Source organism: Struthio camelus, chromosome 4 (assembly GCF_040807025.1).
Source record: "Struthio camelus isolate bStrCam1 chromosome 4, bStrCam1.hap1, whole genome shotgun sequence".
Classification (NCBI taxonomy): domain Eukaryota; kingdom Metazoa; phylum Chordata; class Aves; order Struthioniformes; family Struthionidae; genus Struthio; species Struthio camelus.
The window spans coordinates 51,118,490-51,135,989 of NC_090945.1; the positions used below are offsets into that span (position 1 = coordinate 51,118,490).

General features: G+C 39.1%; 1 protein-coding gene across 15 annotated transcripts in view; it reads right to left on the reverse strand.

The window, feature by feature from the left end:
* The window catches only part of CASP3 (caspase 3), a 23,862-nt gene continuing 6,362 nt past the window's right edge, over positions 1-17,500 (reverse strand). For 7 of the 15 annotated variants that reach the window (XM_068942629.1, XM_068942633.1, XM_068942630.1 and 4 more), the window contains 5 exons: positions 17,122-17,246; positions 16,537-16,665; positions 14,374-14,549; positions 13,757-13,874; positions 11,529-12,784 (listed from right to left, as the gene is read on the reverse strand). In XM_068942629.1, the coding sequence (XP_068798730.1) occupies positions 12,558-12,784; positions 13,757-13,874; positions 14,374-14,549; positions 16,537-16,665; positions 17,122-17,246 (775 nt within the window). In that variant the 3' untranslated portion in view covers positions 11,529-12,557. Of the gene's footprint in view, positions 620-4,478; positions 4,679-6,583; positions 7,621-10,201; positions 10,583-11,193; positions 11,429-11,528; positions 12,785-13,756; positions 13,875-14,373; positions 14,550-16,536; positions 16,666-17,121; positions 17,247-17,500 lie in introns of those variants that run through there. The other 8 variants (XM_068942639.1, XM_068942640.1, XM_068942642.1 and 5 more) reach the window with 8 other exon arrangements.

Sequence of the window (17,500 nt, forward strand, 5' to 3'; positions counted from 1 at the left end):
GGGATAGAAGAAATTTGCGTCTTTAATGTTACACTTCTTCAAATTAAACCCTTGAGCTGACTTCCAGAGTTGAGTGACTTTTTGTTCCAATTTTCTGCAGCGTTCTCACACAGAAATATGTTGTTGTTCAATGCTAATACCTGCAGGTGTGTTCCGGCACCTGAAAAAAATGCCTGGTCCACATTAGAATCTTATTTCCCAGCTTAAGCTTGACACCACAATGGTTTTATTCTTCTAGTATCATGATTCAGCTGGAGGTCTGATTATAACTGACTTGGATTTCATTTATATCCGATTAAAGCCAGAGTGACACCAGTGAGTGAGAGAAATCTGTTGCTCCCCAGTTCTTCATACTTGTAACCTAAATGCTAGATTTCAAAAGAAAAACAGTTGTTTTAATAGGTTTATTATAAGTCCCGTGAAATGTAGGTTTGTTTTAAATCATCGTTTCAGACATCAAAACAAGGAATCCTGGAAGGTCATGCTTTCTTTCCACTGTTCTCATTCTGTTCCATCGCATGTATGTTTCAACAGCATAATCTCTGGAGTACTGGAAACCCTGCATGATAAGCAGCGCAAGAACAAATCACCCATGACTGTTGTTGCTGTCATCCTCGTTCTGGAGAAGAAACGTGCATAGGAGTAGTTTGTTTAGATAAAGGTTTGTATTTTGGTTTCATTTTGTTTTTTCAGCCAGTTTTCCTAAGGTAACGAGGCTTGTGCAAATGCACCATGTTTTTAATCAATTCCTCTTTTCCCTTTGCCTCAAAATCCCTAACAGATTTTTAATCTGCTGGCTAATTTTAGCTGCACATCAAGGAGACGCACATGGATTAGCTCCTGCGGTGAGAAAGACGTTGCAGTGGACAGCAGCAAGTTTAGCCAGGAGAAGGTGGCCAGGACTTCAGAGTGCAGAGAAAACTCTGATCAGAGCTCACCCTCATTACGCATGGCATAAAAGGAACATAAACAGGAAGCATAAAGCCACAGGAAATTAGACTTCAGAAGTTTCCCTGTTCATAGAAGCATTATTTTTAATAATTTAATTGCTGTGTTTTATGTCAGTAAAGAGTATCTGATTTCTCACCCTGCAGAGAGCTTGGAAAGAAAAAATAGTCCCTTTGGTTTCTGGTCTATTTTACCTTCTAATTCTCACAATGCTACAGCTTGGTAATACTGAGTTGTAAATATTCACATCAGGGAACCTTGAAATTCAGCTGCGGAAGCAGGACCCCAACCTGCTTTTTTGAAGAGTGGCTCCATAGCAATATTCTATTGATTTAAAATTTATTTTTAGAACTTGGCATCTATGAAATTTGCCTGTTGTCACTTCTGTTGTGAATGCACTTAGCTGTCAGTAGAAAGACATACTTCACTTGCCCCTATGCACTTCAGTCATCAGAACAAGGCTGATAACTATTACTTTGTTTTGAAGTAAGGTGGAGAAAAATGTGCATGTTCTAGCACTTCTCAGAGTGCTCATTTTAATCCTTCATAACTTTTTTTGCTGCTTTTCTCAGCAAAATTCTGTCATCCATGAATCACGCAGATGAGCAGCCTCCTCACAAATCCTCCAGCTTTCAGCAGTGAATAAGCAAGGCTCTGTGCTTTTCTTCTCCTCCTGTCCTTATACACCTTATTTCAGGATTCCTTTATCCACAGACAAATTTGACTACATCCCCTATGCTGCTAACTCACAGATCCACTGTCAATTCCAGACATAATCCTGGAAGTTTGACTCTTCCGTCAAACTACAAACCAGGTGGTCTCTCCAGTAATTTCTTTTGTAAGCAAAAACTTGAGGACGCTAAAATATTCTCCCTCATCTCTTCTTCCTGCTCTTCCTTTCTTTATCACTATGGGTCATTTTCTGTCCTGTCACTCAGGCCCATAACCTGACAATGATCTTTCACTTGGGCCTCTATGTCCTCACAGGCAAGACACAGAGAGAAACCTCAAGCGTTTAGGTTCATCCTCAATAATATCTGCTTGTCAGCCTGCCTGCACTATAAGCTGGTGGAAAGACAGCTCAGCTGAAACAGAGCATCTGTCTAAGTGGAGGACCAACCGTCTTGGGACACAGGCAGAGCTCACCTGAACTTACCTACAAAATATCCAATGATCTGGCCTTTCCAATGCAGACAGTCAACTAAAGCTTTTGCTCAACATCCTGGTCACTGCTAATGCTTTTCTCAGGCTCTCCGCAGATGATCTTTCCCCACAGACAGCTTCCTGAAGGTAGTTGTACCAGTTGTTTTCCTAGCCCATCACTTTATGCCAGCCCATTTCTTTTGCATCTCTCTGCTGCTCCACTGTTCTCCTCCAAACATAGTTTTCTAATACAGTCTACTTCTCTTTGCTCTCAAGACCTTTCTCGGTCCCCCTCACTCGTGCTGTGAAGCAATCTTTGCCCTGCTGCGTCACCCCACTCTCACGGTTCCCCTCCCTTTCTCATTTTCCCTTTTCGTCCTCCCAAAATCCATCACATCCCACCATTTGAACACAAATTATTACTGATGGCTTACCTGGAGGTTTTTATTTCTGCTATTTAGGGCATTTCCCTGGTTTTGGGGTTTTCCCCTTTTAGTCTTTTTCCTTGTAGGGCGTTTTTGCATTTTAGCACCAAGCTGTTGGTCCCCCCCATGCCCAATCCACAGTGCCCACCCTGTGCACTTCCAGTGACTGTCCTTCCCCCTCCTTAGTTTTTCTCCGCACTCTGACACCTTCCCCCATGTCTTTCATTCCCCAGTTTTGTAAGCCAGGCTGCTTCCTCCTTCTTCCCCTCACTGGTAGCATTTTCTGAGCATTTTTTTTTAGCCACTTCCCTTTTTTAGGCTTGACATGCAGCCATAGATCATACAGCATCCTGGGCACACACTGGAGTAACCCTCTACTTCCAACTGGCTGCCACAGCACATTTTAATCTCATCAGCAACTGCACAAACTATTTATAATCAGCTCTCTGATTACATTCCTAAGGTCAACGTCCAACTTGAAAGACTGAGAGAGGCTGATAAACTGCTGTAAAGTCTCCTCTCCCTGGAGAGGTTTCCAGAGCTGTTGTAAGGTATTTAAATGCTCTAGTCATACGTGCCAGCTCTCTCAGATCTCTCACTCCCTGTTGCCTCTGTCGCTTCCTCAGCTCTCCTATCACTGCCGCCTCTTCATCCCCCCACCTAGAAGCCCTTCTTCTTTTGGGGCACTGGGAGCAGCAGCCATCAGTGGGGCTCAGGCCCATTTGCATTCACTGGCTGCTCCTTTCAGGCACCCATGCCACATGCCTCCTTCCCTACCTTAAAAACTCATGCAAAGCTGCTCATGGCAATGGCATCTTAAAACTTTGACTTCTGAGTAGTAATAGCATTGTGTGGTTATGTTACATCTCTTCCCCAGGAGGACTGCAGAGAGTCTTGGAAAGCTGCTGAGCCAAAACCTTCCTCCAGTTACCTTGGTACAAACTCTTTTGGCTCAAGGACTGAGACTCTGAGTGACTCTTTTAGGAACCTCTAAGGCACTTCACTGTCGATTTACAAATTTGGGGCATAATCTCTTCCACCTTGATTTCCATCTCAAGTGGCAGTAACAATACCTACTTAACTCCATAGTGGGAAGTGTGACAAAAATGCATCTCACTTGGCAGCCATATGCTGAAGCAAGAGGTACCTTAGAAAAAAACTAATTAAAAAAATACCTGGGTCGATATGCCCAAGCAGGTCAAAACTGTGTTACAAACTGCACACCATATAACCCGAGAAAGCCTCTTCAGCTCACTTCATCTCTCACCCAACCAGTCATACCTTACTGGGAGGGCTGGCTGGCCACTGAGAGGTTTGCAGACCTCAGAGCAGGGCCATACTGCTGTGTGTAGCCCTTGGAGCGCACAGGTGGGGCGTAGCAGAACACATGACAGCTCTCCCGTTGCTGCTGTGCCTCCCTTATCTTTATGGGAAGGCACACTGCGCCCTACTGCAGCCACTTCAGCAAACAACATGGCTTTTCTGCAGCAGAAAGGTGAGCCTTCTCTGCCTTCCACCAGAGATCTAGGTAGCTTCAGCTGGCTATGCTGCCTTTTTTTTTTTGTTTGTTTGAATCAATTTCAGCATGACCCAAAACCCCATTGTTTTTCAATAAGATTTACAAGATTTAGGGCGCAGGTCCTCAAAGATATTTCAGCTGCAGTGAGCAACAATTACATGCTGGTTGCAGAAAAGACAATCGTCTTCCCCTGGCCACCCAAGTCCACCCTCCTCCTACCTTCCACACATCTTAGGAGCTACTTTTATCGTAATAGTGCCTTATAATCTTACCTGTGCTGGGCAAAAAAATATGGACTCTCAGGTGAACCTACGTCTGTATTAAATGTCAGCCCTGAAGGTAGAGACTGCTCACTTGGGGTTACTTACTGCCTTCTTGACGTCTTACTATTAATAAAAGGCGGGTCTAATGGAGAACGCCACACACTTTAGGTCACCAATCTTACTTGCAATCTGGCCAATGGGCCAGTCTGGCCATGATGTTTTCGAAAGGGTAAAACCTATGTAAGGTGAGGAACAGCCTTGCGGGTGCGTGTCTGGGCTCAGGACCTTGCACAGCAGGATCCGTTCAGTTGAAAGTCAGCTCTCACCCATGAAGCTTACAGCCTCCACTGAGACAAGGTGGGACAGCAGAGGATGGAGAACTAGCAGGGGAAGAGGAGACATAGAAGGGTTAAGAGGATCTGCAGGGGAACCGTTTTACCTAGATAAGGCAACTGCTAACAAGGCAGGGTTACATCCTCCCTTTAACTGGCCTTTTTGCATTGTGTCATGCAGAAGAGGTGTGGACTGCATGTTTGAGGAAGCTGTTTTCAGCTGAATGGGATAAAAGGGAACCCAAAATGTTCTCATTTTAACACCAGAAGTTGGCAGGGAGAGAAAGAGGAAACTGTGTCTGTTAAGAAGGATCCTAGAAAAGAAATTTCTTTGTACGGCAGTTGTCAAAGTTTGGTATTAATTATGTTTTTGTATAGAGGTTGCAAGCTGCAGAGCACTAGCCATTTCCACTGCTCCCTGTAAAGGTATTGTGGTTAAATAAATGGAACCAATATTTTCTTAATGATCATGAGGCTAATGTAGTAATCTTCATCTATATGTACCTCTTCCATCAGAAAATCTCAAACCGCTCATTAATATTATTATAGCTTTATGCACACGCAGGCAAACCTGTTATCTGGTGCTTCTTTAGAGGTAATGAGACAACTTTGAATGGCCTTCTTCTTGTATGCAATTTGAAGCTGGGAAGACCAATTAGATCAGCTAGTTCAGACTTCTAAATGCTATTGAATTTCACTAGCCAGCCCAATATGAAGCTCACCATGTTAGGTGAGACACAGACATTTTGGTCTTGTGTGCTGCAGACAGAGGCAGAGCCCCATCACTCAGCCAGATAAGCCCTCTGAACTTTGGGGGGCAGCAGTGGTGAACTACTGAATCTGATTCCAAATCTTACATACAAACACTGAACTAAAACCTTTTGGAAAATGACTACAGCACATCTTGTTTTCTAGGAGTTTCCTGTTGCACTTTAATAATGTGACTGTCTTCACAACAGAACATCTTGGTCACCAGTGAGAAAAAAAGATGTAGTTTGTTTGTTTGGAAAAGTTAGATCTTAATTTTTGTTTAATGATTATCCAGGAAAAAACTAACTTCATAGTTAGCTCTTTAAGGCTCACAGACTTAACATTTGAGGACTTACAATGCTAATTCTTATGAGAAACCCATTTTCAGTAACCACCATTCATGATACAGGCAAAGCAAGTTGACCTTTTGTTTAAAGAGCATCACCACAGATATGGCAGAAATTTGGGGTTTTGTTTTGTTTTAAACGTTAAAGGCCTAACTGTGCATTGGTGGTCCAGCGAGAATCTGCAGTAGGAGTTGCTCCAAATTTAGGTTTAGGTCTAGAACAGCAGAGAGAACCCTTTTTGCCTCAAAATGAACTGCTTCAGTTTTCCTTTGATATGTAATGAGGCAGAAGGGAGATTTTCTTAGAAATCAATAATGTGATGTTATCACGTATTTTGGGATGCTATCCCAGAATGTAATAAACACTCAAGCTGACAGAGAGAGAGAGAAAAAAAAACAGATGTGTGAAAGGGTTGCTTCATTCAGGAGTTTGGTTTTTTTTTTAATTATCAAAGACTGACGCATTAATGTTATTTTGGAGACTATTGTGCTATCTACAGTGACACCCTGTGGTGATGAGGCAGTAGTTTACCTCTGACCCTGTTATCTCTAAAAAACAGTTGTTTTGCTATGACTGTTCCCCTGTCTGTGTTCATTAACAGGAGAAAATATACAACTGAGGGTTACTTTTTCCTACTAATAAATATCATTCTGTATAGGATATGAGTGCAGCAAAGTCGAGTGCTGTTACTGTTATCATTTATGCATTATTATCCATACTGTTAATATTTCTAAAAGTGATTTCATGTGCACACTGCCTGGCTTTAGCAGAAAACAAATAACGTAAAATTATAGTTAAAAATATAAATTGCATATAAAACGGTATTTGCAAATGAAAAAAATTAAGTGTGTATTTCCAGACAAAGCCACTTATTATATTTGGGGTCTTGAACAATGTATTTAAGGCCTGTTTTATCAACATAACAATTCTAAAATAGTCAAAAACAATTAAGGAGGAAACATACAAAGCAGTATGGCGAAAAGGGTGCAACTGGGTTTCCCCTTAGCCTCCTACAGCTACTTGAAAGGTGGTGACAAAACTGACTGAGCCACCTTTTCTCAGTGGTGCCATGTAATATAACAAGGGGCATCAGCCAAAAATTAGGAGCTTTGGAGGGTCAGAATGAACCTTTTTTCTTTTTTTCCTCCCCTTAGGACAGTAGTACAGCACAGGTTGCCCAACAAGGTTACCGTATTTTCATCCTTGGAGGTTTTCAAGACTTGGCTAGAGAAAGCCACAGCTGACCTGACCTAGTGTTTGTGCTTGGGCTGCTTTGAGCAGGCAGTTGGATGAGATGACCTCTAGAGGTCCCTTCCAATCAACATTTCTGTGACTCCAAAAGCAGTTACTAACCAGAGGCATGGTATCAGCATTGCGCTCATTAGACTCCCAGCCTTACCGGAGAGCTAATAAGCCTGCTATTACACCAAATTCACTGGAACCAGACACACCTACAAGAGATACAAAGGTGCATGGCCATATCTGTAACTGATGTTTATGAAATAATGACTATTTTAAGTTTATGAGAACGCATACAACGGTATCAGGCTAAAGCCAGTGCTACTAGTGCCATCGTGCTCATAGTTACACCTCGCTGGTACTACTGTTATAGATACAACGGAATTGTATAGCTATGACTGGGAACAGAATGCAGCTCCCAAACATTAATCTAAATTATCTTAGTAGCTGAGCCTGAAACTAAAACAGAAAATTTCTAGGTAGATTCAAACCTAATTCTTATGAGAAACAGTGTATTTTGTTGAAATTTGGACAGTATTTGTTTTCACTTTGTGGATGTTGGTTGTTGTTTTGTCTGGCATTAGCTGAAGATTCAAGGACTTGTTGTCTTCAAAGCAAGCCAAGGTTTTTCAGGCAATGACTTGGCAAGTGTTCCTATACGTTAGCATACACACATGAGAGAAACAGAGATAAGATGCTAGAGAAAATTGCCCCAATGTAATCTTTTTAGCGCTAATTTAAAATTTCAGGAGTCTATATACATATACATCCAACAGGAATGCATTATATACATACAAGAACCAAGTAATTTTTTAACCATTGTATATTTTGAGTAAGTTGCACGGGTTTTCTTTTGTATGGAACAGGGTACCAAAAATTTGAATTCTGTTCTCTTGGTAGCTCAAAGACAGACTGTTTCCATGGAACTTACTGGCATCAACATTTGACATGCCTTTTTTTTTTTTTTTTTTTTTTTTTTTAAGTAAAGTCAAATTTCAAATATGCACTCTCAAAGGCTTTGTGGGCCTGTGGGTTTTGTGTGCACACTGACTGCATTGAATGTAAGAATTTGTTTAGCCAGAAGGGAACACTCAACCTAGTACAAAACAAGCAGCATGCGCTATCTACCTTGTCTCAACTTAGCTCTGTATTTTCTTCATTCTTCCATTGTTTAGTATCAAATATGTTTGATGAACAACACTGAGTAAGCCTCATTTTTCAGTGAATAGACATCCTTAGTAAGAACAGTTCGGTATCTCATATGCCATCTTTGTTAATTTCATTGTTGATGTATGAAAAGTTTGTGGTTCTGATGGCTTTTCAAATCAGAAATTTTCAAAAGACTAAGGTCTTTTTTGACAGGATGATTCAGTTAACTGTGAATACCTGTATCTTTAGGTTAGAACACTAGCGCATATTTAGCCTGGAAACGGCAACAAAATACGGCATGAAGGACTTCTCCAGGAAAGTGGGCTATTCTGCCTTTAGCACAGACTCTCTAAGAAACTGCCAGCTCCCCCATATCCTTTATAAATGTTTGCTTAACTTGCTATTTTTCAGGGTTTTTTGTTTTTGTTTGTTTGTTTTTTGAGGTCTGTTGTTAATTGGTGCTCTCACTTCTTTTTGTTCCAGAAGCTGTGAACTTACATTTTTGTCAGGATCGGTATGTAGTTATTAAGAACAAATATAGGCTGTACTTGCAGAACGTGTGTAAGAATGTTTGTGCATGGCACTGGATAGCTATAACCTATGGAATCTCACTGAAGAAAAATGGTCTCGTGCAGGTTCAGCTGGTCCCATCCTCAATACTAAATTGCTGAGACATGAAAAACAGCTGCAACAGATAGTTGGTCTCACACAACAGCAATGCCACTGTTAAAACTGAGAAACAGTAACATTGCTGCTAAGCCTAAGATAGAGCAATGGTGTTGGAGATCAAGAGATGGTACGTGACAGAAATCTTGAAAAACTACAGACTATATCACCTGAAAGAATTTGTGGCCATTTGTGGATATTTGTGTGAACATCCAAGGAACATCCTGTCCAGGCACTGGACAGAAGCCTAGATCCAAACCCAAATGATTTGCCCGGCCACCAAGAAGCAGTGTGGGCACCTGAAAGTAAACTGCACGCGCAAGGAGACAACGCGTGAAGAGTGTGTGTTTTTGTGCTTGCAAGTACTTTTAGCTAGTAAAAACTTAGATGCTCTTCCTTTTATATATGTAGCTCCCTTAAATATTGTAAATATTAAGAACTGTGAGCATCAGTTATTATATTCAATATTGTGTAACTTTTTCATCCATATGTTTTCATCCAGGCTTCATCATTAGCCTCTTTGAACATCTTTATATTTGAAATACTGCTCCCTTATTTCTTCCCCCTTCTGAAACAAAACGATTGTCCCCTTCATATTAAAGGAGCTTGCTGACCTGTATGTCTTGCCATATTGTTTTTTCCAAAAGATATACCGGTAGTTTAACCACCACTTTACCCGCAGAGCCTGTTCTAAAATCGATTCCCAAGTCTATGGTTTCTGTCAGCCCTTTGTCATACCATCACCTGTCCTTTTTTCCTTTAGCTTCACTCAAACTGTAACTAAGATAGCTTCTTCTTTCTCATTACATAGTACATTCCCTCCCTTCATTTTCTTTCTGCTCTTCTACCTTAATCTTTCAATCTTCTGTGATTTATCCCACCAAAATCTACAGTGCTGGTGAACTGGCAATTGTTCCTGTGTACCGTAGCATTCATCTCTTTCTGTGTGGTCCTCACACACCAAGCATCAATGTATCGACAACTCTTTGTTAAGTTGTCTTATTTTCCTCAGGTCTTTCCTAAGCCTCTATTACAGCTTTTGGCTCCTCTAGCCAAAAGAGCTATTTCAGAACAATAGTATTTGTGTGGCTGAAATAAAAACTGCAGTAAAAACACTGATTAAAAAAAGAACATCTAACAGATGAAACTAATTGCCAAGTCTTCTCTGCCTTCTCTACCTCTCTTTCACTGAAACGGTGCCACTTTAGCTGGAATATGACCTACAACTGAATACAGCACTTAGAAAAAATACAGCTCTGTAAGCAGTAAGTCTTGTTACTGCTTAGCAAATAGTACTTGCTGCTCTTCAATAAATATAGCTGACTTCTAAAGATGCAAGGTTTATGCATTTTTTGACACTTTAAATTCTCGTTGCTGCTAACCATGGCTCAAGAAGTTAGTATGTCGAGGCTGAGAGTTTGACTCATCTCATTTATAGCAGATTTAAGTGGAATTTGTATTTCTTTTAATGTAATGAAATGATCCCATATTATTCATAGTACAACATTCACAGCTCCTCTTGGGGCTTTCTTGCTTTCTTTTTTTTTTTTTTTTCTGGGGAGGAGGAGGGGTGTCAGGTAAACCAACAGCAATCTAAAAGCTCTATTCTCACTAATTATGTTAAAGGTAGATGAATGTGCTGCACATTCAATTTACTATTAATCAAGGATTGTAGGGTATGAGCACAAAACTGCTGAGTAAATTAGAAACAACCTTGACCTAAGCCTTTGTCCTTTTTAAAGGGGAGGAAGAGAACGGCATTCAAACTTCAGAGATGTCAATACTTCAAGAGACTGCAATTCTTGCAAAAATGGGAATAAAGAACAAAAAGAAGGATCAAGGTTAGAGCCTCATAAATCCAAGGTAAAAATCATACGCGGTGACAGGACTGCAAAGCAGAATAACTAAGAACTCAGGGAAACTTCATACTCCCAATTACTTTGAAATTGATTAACAGAAGCACTGTCAGTCTTTTACAACATATAACTGCATAGTTGCTTGTTATGATTCACAACCTACATGAGGAAACCTACACACGGGCTTTTGCAAGTGTTATTTTTAGGTATGCCCAACAGGGATCTGTTTAGTTTTTTTAATAGAAATGTGGAACACGATTCTATCACTTAAAACAGACTAAGCCCCTCTCACACTTCTACAAAAGAGAGATGAGGGAGAGAGACAAGGCTCTTCCTTTTGTCCAGCAGTCACCAGAGTACTCAAAGACACTTAGAACTGACTCTTCTGCATAACTTTTGAACCTGCATTTCCCACACCTCGATTAGTACTCTTATTATCTGGCTATAACATACACAATACATTAAAGAAGCCTCTCTCCAACTTTTTGTGTAAAGCAGATGGTGAAGAAAAGGGAAAGTAGTATTTTGAGAAAAAGTGATGTAATTAAAGTAAAAATCAATTTGCAAAAAAGCTATCAGGTCTTAAACAATACATATAGAAACACATTATACAATTTAGGTAACAATATTCAAGTTAAAAAAATCCAAATGCCTCTGGAAGAGAACATCAATTTGCTAACATTACTTATGCTACAAAATTTCAAGAGTTTTAAGCCTTGTTTGCAAGCACCCTATATAGTCACTTACCATTCTGACTTGTCCTTTTCTCTTTATCAAAAGACTGTAACAAGCTGAAACATAAATACAAGTGTTTCACAATTTTGTAAAAGCCTATTCCACGTCTTTAATACTAGTCCCAGACGAAGCGTTTCACAAAACTCAGAGTCAAACTTAAAAGATTTAAATTTACTGTTGTTAATACACTTTAGCTAAAGTCTCATAAAAGACATGAGTAGTTGTCCCATTCGATATTTAACAAAGGAATTGAAATCTCTCCAATACCACAAATTTAAATTTTCACACAGATTAAAAGTGGTATGTACATAACACAAAGTAGATCCCAGAAGATCTCTAATTTACGGCCAGAAAAAGGAAAGCAGGCTATTCAGAACGTAGTCTTTTTGCATTGAATTTTGAGGCCTAAATTATTCCCAAACACAACTAAGCATCCTCTCCTAAAGAGCCGCCAAAAAAGGCGTTTTGGAAGACTGGTCCCTTAGTCACTCAGTTTCAAAGTCAATAGAAAATCTATTTTGAAATAGATATTGTGTTGATAAAATTGTTTTACCTGATACCTCATAGAAAAAATTACAAAATAATCAAGTCAAAATTGTCTTCACTCCAAGTATGCTGCCTAATTATACGTAAAAAACAAAGTTGCCATATTTCCACAGTTTATAATCTAAGTTATAAAAAAAGCTTAGGTTAGTTTATGACCTAAACTTTAAAAACATGAGTTTTTTTTTAAGAAATGTGATGTGATGACACTACTATCACATTACCATAACTGGTGAGTACATACCATATTCCTTGATCTTTTCCCTATTGCCAAGATATGAAACCAAACTATTTACAAAAACTGTTTCTTCTCTCTGGCCCTTCAGCAAAGTGAAACATAGCACCGATCAGAATTGATACGTAATTTTACCTTTCTTCGGTCTTTTCTTCCTAATTTTTCTAGATACTCAGAGCATTACTTTCAAATTTGCCAGTGCTTCAACTACTCAAGTTTGCATTTCTGACACAGCCAGCTATATTTCTAAGAATGGACACATCTAACTTTGAGATAGCTCATCTATGCTACACACAGTAGTGAACAGTAACTCCAATTTAAAAGTGGTATTCCATACTAACATTGTGTATAAATTACAGATAAAAACATGAATTGAAAAAAAAAATCACAAAGTGCAATTCTTTTTTTTAGCAAGGGAAGTAAAATTCTTTGGTGAGCATAGAAACAATGCACGGAATCTGTTTCTTTGCATTAAAATCCTGCCGAGTTGAACAGGATTCATATTCTGCCACTGTGCGATTTACTCGAGTTAGAATCTGCATGAGCTCAAGTTTCCTTGCATGTTCCTTCAACATTCTACATAGTGACTGAATAAACCAGGAGCCTTCAGCTGCATTTCTCCAGGAGTAATAGCCTATGGAAGAGAGATGTATTAGAACAATCAGATGTAGCATCCCCTAACACAGAACAGGATAGGAATTAAAGGAACAATGCATTGCTTCCAACAGCAATGAAAGTTTTTAAAAAAAAATGGAGAGGAAAAAAAAAAATCCAGAAACCAGCAACCAACAAAGTTTAGAACTGATGATCTCTTCAAATTCTAACACAAAAGATTGTTCTAATCCTCACATCTTTTCTAATCCAAGAAAACCAAGCAGGTGGAGAACTGAAAGGAGGAAAACGATGTCCTGCTGCAACAGTCCTAGCCACTAATCATTTACCATTTCATTATAGATCCACATATAAGGAGAGGTGATAGCACAGACAGAGCCAATACACTAAATGGATTTCAGTGCCACTATCTACAAGCTTCCATGCATAAATTAAAGACTGGAGCCTGTTTCTGCTGACTGAAAATGTAACGGGCATAGCAGGGGTTCTCTCGCTACTAATTTTGCTTAAGGGTGCAATGAAGATCTAGGTGTCACCCAAATAGTACGTTGGCATTTATCACTACTTCTGTAGGTACGTTTTTACTTATCTGATTGCCCTGTTCTCTCACAAGTAGCCTACTAATAATACCTTTTGTTTCTTGCCATCAGTTATTTGCACAACCCAAATTAACCCCGATTGATGTTATAGCTAAACTCAGGTATGTGACTGCAGATGAACAGTTGAGGTTTTGCCAGCGAGAAAGACCTATATACACATATATTTTTCCTCAGTAGGAACTGAGATTAGCAACAACCTCAAAAGGAAATCAAATCGGGGGAAAAAATATGGAGGAACGAAAATTCATATTTCCCCGAAAGAGAACAAATAATGTAATTGCCCACTAAAGAGTCCTCAGTGATCAGAGGACTGCAAATTGTCATTTACTATATCAGTAATAGCCGATATCTACGTACAATTTCGGCAACAAACATTTTCTTTGTGAGTTTCTCACCTGGAGCAGTAGAATATGCATATAGAAAGTCTGCTTCCACGGGTATTTTTTGACACATTGGTTCATCTGATCCACTGTCTGTCTCAATACCAGAATCTAATTCTGTCCCTCTACAAGCCTATTTGGGGAGAAGAATGGAAAATAAAATAAAAAAATAAGTGAGAAATAAAGGCAGCAATAGCCATCAGAATACCGATTTTTCCAGTTTTAAAGTTGGCAATTTCCCGATTAAAAACCCACAAAAATAACAAGACTTCATTTTCATTAGGTAGATGAAGTAGTAACTAGCATTTATTTAAATTAACTATCCAACTTGATTAAAATAGTTATTCATTCATAGGTATATTCAGAAACTCATTAAAATATTGGCTAGTGTTTAGAAAGATTTTGCAGTACCTTAATTCTATGGATTAAGTAGGCAGTATTTGTAATAACTCAGACTAAGTAGGCCAGATTGTGCCACTTTTAGTCCTGAAGAGAATCTTATTCTGAAAGTAATTCAGTTTGAATCAAAGTTAGAAACAATTAACTATTGGTTTTGCATTGATAATTAATGGGAAACATGAATTTTTGAAGTGTTCACATGATTTGAAGATCATTATTCAATTGTATATCACCTGAATGAAGAAGAGTTTGGGTTTTCCTGCCAAACTCCTGCACCTGTCACCTCTGAAAAGGCTTGTTAGTGCTTTCAGTTCAAGAGGGCCATCTGTACCATAGATGAGTCCTTCTTCACCATGGCTTAGCAATACACAAACAAAACTGCTTCTCTTGCTGTGATCTTCTTCAGAAGCTTGAAAGAAAAGAGAATTATCTTAACTTCTTGCATTCCCCCAAAATCTCCAAGCATGTGATACTCCCTATGTGACAGAGAACTCCCTGATTTCAAAACAACTATTCTCAAATTTGGAAACTCAGAATCAGTTTTCACTTCTGAACCAAAGGAGCCAGCCTACTTTACTTCAGTAGGTTGGACACAGAAATCCCCAAATTAAAGGCCAACCCTACCATTCTAACATATGGCCACAGAACTAGGCCAAAAACATCCTAAGGAGACAAAGTGGGTTGGCTGTAATGGTTTTGCACAGCATCGCAAAGCCTGAATGGTACACCTTGCTCTTACAATAGTAGTCAACAGACTCCAGATATGGGAACAGACTGATGGGGAGTTCTGCGTTTCAGGAAAGGATAGGAAAGTCTTGTCTGTTTTTTCAGTCTGAGAGATGTTTCAACTGCTTGGATTACATGGGAACTGAATGTAGCATGAATGCTGCTGCTGCTGCAGGAACCTAAGCATTAACATTATCTCTCTCACCCCACAGCAAGGTACGGCAAGATTTTTCAGGCCTCTGGGTTTTCTAAAGACCTAAAGACCTTTAAGTTTTTTTCTTTCTTTCTTTCTTTCAATCTGGGGTGCACAAACAGCATAGAACAGATGTTCAACGGCCTCTTTTGTCGCCTAGGCTTGTAAGAACTGTACTTGAGGACTGAGATGTTTCTTTTCAATATATGAATAGAAACAAACAAGGCATTCGATTTAGAAAAAGGGATCCAAAAGGAATTCTGAATGGGAACCTTAAGAAGATATAAAAGTTTCTATCTAGAAGAAACAGGTAACAGTCTTGAGAGCTGAAATCTTTTGTTTTAGAGCTATGCAAAATACTGTATTTCTATTTTGGAAACACTGAATTTTGATTTTCCTCAAGTGAAGCACATGCAGGCATTTCTATAATCCACGGACAAGCACTGCATCCAGAAAAGTCAGAAAATAACAGTACAAACACCTTCTGCAAGCCCTTCTTCCTCAGAAGTAAGCAGATACACCTGTCTGTTTTTTGAGAATCTCTAGTTAGGCTGCAGTTCACAGTTACGCTGTCCATTTGGAGGCTTTACACCACAAGTAAGACTGAAATCAGAGAATGTCATTTCCTGCTTTCAGCCTGTCCAATAGACAGGCTGCAATTACTGTGCCTGGGAGCATTCTCTGTCAGAAATACTAACTGGCAATAAAGAGACTGCATCTATGTTAGTAAATACTAAAAAAAAAACAAAAACAAAAAAAACCCCACTATGCATGAAAACTGGCTATTGGGAACAGTCTGAGAGCGCGCTAGTCAGCGTGTGCCACAATCACACCCGAGAATGTTCCAATATTTAACTGATATAGAATAGGTGTTCCAGGGCAATAGATCATCTCCGTGTACCGTTAAATATACTGGTCTAGATGTAGCCAAGCCCAAACAAAGCAAGACTAACACAAACAGTAGTATAAAGCTGTCACTTGAAAGAAGGGTATGGGTTTTTTTTCCCCACAAGTCAGACAAAACATGAGTTATTTTATTTATCTCAAAGAGTAATTCAGTCCACACACTTGCATTTCTGGTTGTTAATCAGAATACCTCTTAGGCCACACCACTAAGCGCAGAACACAGAAACCCCTCTCTACCCAATTACACAGGTTTCTTTCCCACTCGCAGAACTTCAGTGGTCCAAGGGTCAGAAAAGTCAGTCAGTCTGCATTTAATTTTCAGCCTTTTTTACCAACCCTCTTTCAAGAAGATGAAAAAGGATACTGAGGAAACAGTCAAGCGGCACAAAAGATGGACAGACAACAAAGATGAATGAATACAGAAACTATGATGTAATAAATAAACCCCTCAGAGTTATTTAGGTGTGAAACATTCATGGAAGAGAACCATGGAAGAGAAGATCTGCAGGCAAGAGGTGTATTTAGAAATAATGATGGATTTAATGCACATACTGATCATATTATTACTTACTGTTTTTCAGTAGTTTAAAGATGTCACTGCATGAAAGATCATTGTTAAGCTTGATTTTATATCCTAACTTCATAAAAACTTCTCTGACACTTGCGGCATCTGCATCTGTACCTGAACGAGGTAACATTCCTATACATAAAATAAATTTATTATTTTGATATGATATAGACAGCATAGTCTGTCCGAGCCAAATGCTTTCTTATTGATACCTGTATCAGCCTAGAATATTATGCACGCCATCCCCCTCTCTCTCCACCTATTTTGGAGATTTATTTATTACTTATTTTTATATCTACCTATCCATGCAAAAGAGAGAGAAGAGGATTTCATTTACAAACTACAAATTATGACTAAAAGGTAAGACAGAGTTGCACTGCAGATCAGTTTTTCTCCCCATTGCTACTATACTCTAACATGTGCTCTCTATGCATATTTGGAAGAACGCACTGAAATAAGTTACGCTCATTTAAACAACTTAATTTTAGATCACTGTCAAAATTGGATTGTGTATTTAATTTTGAAGAATAATGTGCACAGCTAATTTACTTCAACTAAAGAAAACACCTAAAAATTTGAATAAGATACCAGTTGCTCGATGGAAGTTCTTGTTGTTTATTATTACACATTCTCCCATCTCTGGGTAGTCCATTCTGTAACTGTAGTCTGGCAGCATTTCAGAGTCCATGGATTTGCTAACAGGCAGGCTCCTTCTGTAGAGGAAGGAAAAAAAAGTCATTTCAACAAAAAACAATGAAAATGATAAGGTTTGCTACTCTTTCCCTAGAAGTTATGTCTATGAAATCAGTGGATAGATCTGATCTAAGACTAACGAGGCACTTTATTGGCACAGAGGCTGAAATAACCAATAAGACTGCTTTGTATAGTAATGCTCCCAATCTTATATTTTTAGTTCTGTAAAACGTACACATACACAATTTAAAAAAAAAAAAACTTTGTAGAAAGT